Genomic DNA, 6,137 nt, shown 5'->3' with positions numbered 1-6,137 from the left:
CTCGGGTCTCTTTTGCTCTCATTCATCTTCACATTGTGGTGTGTTTTTATTTCTTAGCTTTTCACACGGTTTTAAATGCTTATGGCATTTTGTGTACTTTGTAGACTTTGTCAGCGGAAGCAAACCATGTTGCCTTCAGTATTTAGTGTTGGAGAACCGCAGTCTTCTTTACAACGCCCACAATAGGGCTAAACCGCCACCTGCTGTAAAACGAATTAAATGATTAGTTCAAGATTCGTTCACGACACATTCATTTTACTGTTCGAGAGTCAAAGATTCGAATCAATAAAAAGAGTCGGTTTTCCCATCACTACTCTGAGGCGCAGTTGCTCTACACGTCTTTATTAGTCCATGACAACGAGTCAACATGGCGCTGAGCGCCAAACTCTATGGCACTTAACACGCCCCTTTACCTATAACCCTACTGGGTGAGAGGCATGCTCCTCAGTGCCCGCCACAATATATATAAATATAAATCCACATATATAAATATATATACATATGTGTATATATACACATATGTATATATACCGTATTTTCCGGACCATAAGGCGCACCACATTATAAGGAGCACTATCAATGACCGGGAATATTTTCATACATAAGGCACACCGGGTTATAAGGCGCATTAAGCGAAACAAAACAGTCAGCGAAACAATTAAGGGGAACAATCAAGCACGTCCGGATCCCTCTCGTCAATTTCCGAGTCAGTGTCATTGCTGTTAATCAGCTGTTCAGTGATGATTCCGGCCTTTGTGAAAGCTCGGACGACATTTCAGACTGATACTTTAGCCCAGGCATCCACAATCCATTGGCAGATAGTGGCGTAACTCACCCGGTGTTGCCTCCGTCTTGGTGAATGTGTGTTCGCTGTCTGTCATCCAATGCTCCCACGCAACTCGCAATTTAACTGTGAACGCCCTGTTAACACCAATATTTAGCATTTGGAATTTTGTTCTAAATCCACCTGGAATGATGGCAAGCCCCGAATTCGTTTGCTTCACTTGGGTTTTGACAATATCGGTGAGATGGGCACGCATGGATCAATAGGGACGGAGATTTGTGGAAAAGGGTAGTGACCTAAGTTGGACACTGGAGGACGTTGTTGTTGTTGTTCGCCCCTCCAGAGTCAGGCGGTTGTCACTATTTTTGTTCTGGTGCTGGACGGTGTTCCGTGCGGAAGTTGTTTTACAGAGAGAGTGTGCGATTTTCCTGTATCGATAAAACAGGAGAAAAAAAAGAGTTCTTAACCACGAAAAAAATCGACAGCCATCGACAATACAAAAACAGAAGTTCCAGGACACGTGCAAGGTGCAGACCAAGCAGTACAAGGCCCTGCGCCACCACCAGATGGAAGTGACACCCAAGGCCGAGCACAAGACGGTGCTCAAGGCCCTGAAGGACGAACAGACACGCAAGCTGGCCATCCTAGCCGAGCAGTACGAGCAGAGCATCAACGAGATGATGGCCTCGCAGGCGGTGAGCTGAGACCACACGAGAACCGTTACCGAACAATTCAGTCAATACACGAATCAATGAAAAAATTCAACTACTTTCATGTAAATAACCAAAACTATTTAGTGACATTAACTTCTGTTAATGCAAACATGTATATACTGTATGTATATATACATATATGTATATATACATACAGTATATACATGTTTGCATTAACAGAAGTTAATGTCACTAAATAGTTTTGGTTATTTACATGAAAGTAGTTGAATTTTTTCATTGATTCGTGTATTGACTGAATTGTTCGGTAACGGTTCTCGTGTGGTCTCAGCTCACCGCCTGCGAGGCCATCATCTCGTTGATGCTCTGCTCGTACTGCTCGGCTAGGATGGCCAGCTTGCGTGTCTGTTCGTCCTTCAGGGCCTTGAGCACCGTCTTGTGCTCGGCCTTGGGTGTCACTTCCATCTGGTGGTGGCGCAGGGCCTTGTACTGCTTGGTCTGCACCTTGCACGTGTCCTGGAACTGCTTCTTGATCTGCAGCTCTAGAACCTGGTGGCGAGGACAGAGACAGCGGAAGACAAAAAGAGAAGGACGTAGAAGAATGAAACTGGACATTTTTTCTTCTTGTTTTTTTTTTGTCTCCATCATTGATAGGTTTCTGAACTAATATCTTGTACTGATATCTCTGTCATGTGTCAAGACAAGTGACTGTTTTACTCTTGGAAATACTGTAGTATGCTGTACTGCAGTATGTGCAACTCAACTAAGTAGTTTCAATACGAATCTCGGATTTTTAAGTTGTCAGTAGTTTACCTGGTCCTGCGACTTATATTCTTATATATTTAGAATATACCCTACATCAGCTGTCACCACCAGAGTGCGCTGTCTACACTTGCACCGCTGATACTACACTATTGGAAACCTACACTACTAAACTATAAAAACTTAAAGAACACAATTATAAAGTACACAGCCAAAATGGTAACAAGAGCAGCAGGAAGAAAAAAAGAACAGTACCAACTGGAACTGATGCTGATGGGGAGTCTGGCGACAGATTCGCAGAAGACAAGACAGAACTTTATCTTCCTCCAAAATAAAATCGGGAACCGTTTGAACCCGTTATTATACTTAGCCTTAAATGTTCTTTAGTTTGTTGAGTGAAAGAACTGTTGTTCTGGATAAAAAAACATTTGTTCTTGGAATTGTTGTGAAATAAAATTGAATTTAAAAGTAAATGCAACTTTTAGTGTGGTGAGAATTATATATATTTTTTTACCTTTCAGGACACAGATGGGAATTAAAAAAAATACTTAAAATTAAATATTTTTGTTTTGACATTAAAAACTGAACATTTGATGACATCATCTCTACAATTTCTGTCTACAATTTCTATTTTGCGGGATTGATAAAGAAACAAATGTCCAATTTACGACTTTAAAAAAATCTGTGTAATTATATATGAAAATAAATATCACATGCAATTGTTTTAACCTGGTTTTCACTGAATTTCTAACAAATAAAATTTCTTTTAATTAAAACGTAAAGAAGTCATTGCTGAAGTCTCTTAAGTTCTTAAGTTACCACTTAATAATAATGACATGTCATGTGACACTGACCAATCCTGTGCATGTTTTTTAGCATTTTTTTCAAAACCTTTTGGTAAAATGGTGGTCTGTTTTCTCTCAAAGGGAATTACTGTGGATCTTTGTTTTTTTTATATTCTTATATTTTTTTTATATTCTTATATTCAGTATAAGAACTAAAACACCCATGAGAGCACTTTGTGTTGCTACGACGATAACAATGTCATTCACTCACTTTGAGATTCTTCGGTTGCTGCCGCAGCTCCAGCACGTGTTTGCGGTGGAGTTCGCTCTCGCGTCGGTTGTTGTACTCAATCTGGTTCTCCAGCTCGGTCTGGTGCTGCAGTCGTATCAGGTCCATGCGCAGCTTCTGTAGGGTCTCCAGCTGCCTCTGCTCCAGCTCCTGCGTGGACTCGTCCTGGCGGATCAGCATGCCGTGTTCCATCTCTTTCAGTGCCTTCTTCCTGTTCAGCTCCTGGTAGGAGAGAAAGGCAAGACGAAGGAATTGTTGATTATTATCTCTGAGTGGAAGAAGTTTTTAAATCATTGAAATTATCGGCTCAAACTTAAAGTATTTTGTGTATTTTCTAAAGAGTCTGACTGTTTATTCTTAATAATCTTTTTCCAGATTATGACATTTCTGCCGTGGTTTACTCTGTTCTAATCTGCTTATTGTAAACAGTTCACACCTTGCAGATTATTTACAAGAACAAAAAGTGTAGTTGTGAGGCTAACTCACGGCTAACTGTTGTTTTGCTCCAAACAGAATTGCTTCCTTTATTATGAACATCAATACAAAATAAATAAATAAATAAAATCATCATTGCCGTCCTCCTCACCTTTCGGATCTGCTCCTGCTCCAAGTCGTGACGCTTAATCATGACTTTGCGCTTGAAGGCGCGGCAGTTCCTGTTGTAGAAAACCCTCTGCTGGGCCAGGAGTTGGGCCTCCTCCTCAGCCTGGGAATGCTGCATGTTATCCTTGTGCTTGGACAGACGCTCCTGTTTCTCCTTCTTGGGTGTGCTGTGGTCCTCGTTCATTTCCTGAGAGGAGTGGAGGGTATTGTTAGGTGTCAAATGGTAGAAGACATGAACATATCTGAAGGGCAGATACGTCAAGACATGCTGTTTGCCCTCAAGTTTATTTTTGTCCTTCAGGACTTCAAATATAACCTGAAAACCTATTTGTGGTGTTCCTCAGGGTTCTATTTTAAGCCCCTTATAATTTGACAACCGCATTTTGTTTTAGCTGCAATTTCAAAGTGAATCTCCTTCACGTAACGTATCCAAAGTTTAGTTGTTAGTGACCACACTTTTTGGAGTTTGAAAGATGTTTTGTTCCTCAACTGAGAAACTTCATCAGTTTCGTTGAGGAAAGAAACGTCTTTCAAATTTCAAGAAGTCCAGTCGCTAACAACTAAACTCGAGAGAGAGAAAGAGAGACATAATTTAGCTAAATGTGATCAGAGGTTAAATCCTGACCCCGGCCTCACTGGGCAGTAGCTGCAGTACGTGGTGTTACCTGCGGTAGGTGGTGTTACCTGCAGTAGGTGGTGTTACCTGCAGTACGTGGTGTTACCTGCAGGAGGTGCTGCCCACAGCTCCTGTGTCTCGTGTTAATCACTGTGATGTTTCCCATAAACCATCCTCACTGGGATTAGAGGAGAACAAATCAACACACTGTGGCACACCTCCTTTATTTTCTCCTTGCAGAGTTTGTACTGCTTTTTCTGATTATCCAGGAAGGTGATTAGCTCCTTCTTCTGCTGCGTCGCAATCTGCTGCTGGAACTTCTTCTCATCTGCCAGGGCCGTTGTCATCTGAGGGGAAACATGGAAGGAAATGGGTGAAAGGAAGCGGTTGCTGCAACAGGCATCTCAGCACCTTGGCTGTGAGCTGACCTGAATGATTGATTGATCATTAAAATATACTGTACTGTTAAATACTTCAAAGGGAGAAATGTAATGACATATACATTCATTCCTACATATAAATGCATATATACATATATACATATATAGACATGCACATATACAGTGGGTACGGAAAGTATTCAGACCCCTTTAAATTTGTCACTCTTTGTTTCATTGCAGCCATTTGCTAAAATCAAAAAAGTTCATTTTATTTCTCATTAATGTACACTCAGCACCCCATCTTGACAGAAAAAAACAGAAATGTAGAATTTTTTGCAAATTTATTAAAAAAGAAAAACTGAAATATCACATGGTCATAAGTATTCAGACCCTTCTGATCCTCCTTGAGATGGTTCTACTCCTTCGTTGGAGTCCAGCTGTGTTTAATTAAACTGATTGGACTTGATTATGAAAGGCACACACCTGTCTATATAAGACCTTACAGCTCACAGTGCATGTCAGAGCAAATGAGAATCATGAGGTCGAAGGAACTGCCCAAGGAGCTCAGAGACAGAATTGTGGCAAGGCACAGATCTGGCCAAGGTTACAAAATTATTTCTGCAGCACTCAAGGTTCCTAAGAGCACAGTGGCCTCCATAATCCTTAAATGGAAGAAGTTTGGGACGACCAGAACTCTTCCTAGACCTGGCCGTCCAGCCAAACTGAGCAATCGTGGGAGAAGAGCCTTGGTGAGAGAGGTAAAGGAGAACCCAAAGATCACTGTGGCTGATCTCCAGAGATGCAGTGGGGAGATGGGAGAAAGTTCCACAAAGTCAACTATCACTGCAGCCCTCCATCAGTCGGGGCTTTATGGCAGAGTGGCCTGACGGAAGCCTCTCCTCAGTGCAAGACATATGAAAGTCCGCATAGAGTTTGCCAAAAAACACATGAAGGACTCCCAGACTATGAGAAATAGGATTCTCTGGTCTGATGAGACGATGATTGAACTTTTTGGCATTAATTCTAAGCGGTATGTGTGGAGAAAAGCAGGCACTGCTCATCACCTGCCCAATACAATCCCAACAGTGAAGCATGGTGGTGGCATCATCATGCTATGGGGGTGTTTTTCAGCTGCAGGGACAGGACGACTGGTTGCAATTGAAGGAAAGATTAATGCGGCCAAGTACAGAGATATCCTGGAAGAAAACCTCTTCCAGAGTGCTCAGGACCTCAGACTGGGCCGAAGG

At 41.8% G+C, this 6,137-nt stretch overlaps 1 protein-coding gene across 1 annotated transcript in view; it reads right to left on the bottom strand.

The window, feature by feature from the left end:
- Positions 1 to 6,137, bottom strand: part of LOC103396878 (serine/threonine-protein kinase TAO3-like) — a 22,728-nt gene that overhangs the window by 11,298 nt on the left and 5,293 nt on the right. Inside the window, exons 2-5 of the mRNA XM_025052853.1 lie at positions 4,729 to 4,857; positions 3,878 to 4,081; positions 3,274 to 3,513; positions 1,792 to 2,004 (exon numbers count right to left, since the gene is read on the bottom strand). Of these exons, the coding sequence (XP_024908621.1) occupies positions 1,792 to 2,004; positions 3,274 to 3,513; positions 3,878 to 4,081; positions 4,729 to 4,857 (786 nt within the window). The remainder of the gene's footprint in view (positions 1 to 1,791; positions 2,005 to 3,273; positions 3,514 to 3,877; positions 4,082 to 4,728; positions 4,858 to 6,137) is intronic.

This window comes from Cynoglossus semilaevis, chromosome W, assembly GCF_000523025.1.
Source record: "Cynoglossus semilaevis isolate Cse_v1.0 chromosome W, Cse_v1.0, whole genome shotgun sequence".
Classification (NCBI taxonomy): Eukaryota; Metazoa; Chordata; class Actinopteri; order Pleuronectiformes; family Cynoglossidae; genus Cynoglossus; species Cynoglossus semilaevis.
Note: the sequence above shows the minus strand (reverse complement) of the source record. Positions and strands in the feature narration are given on the sequence as shown.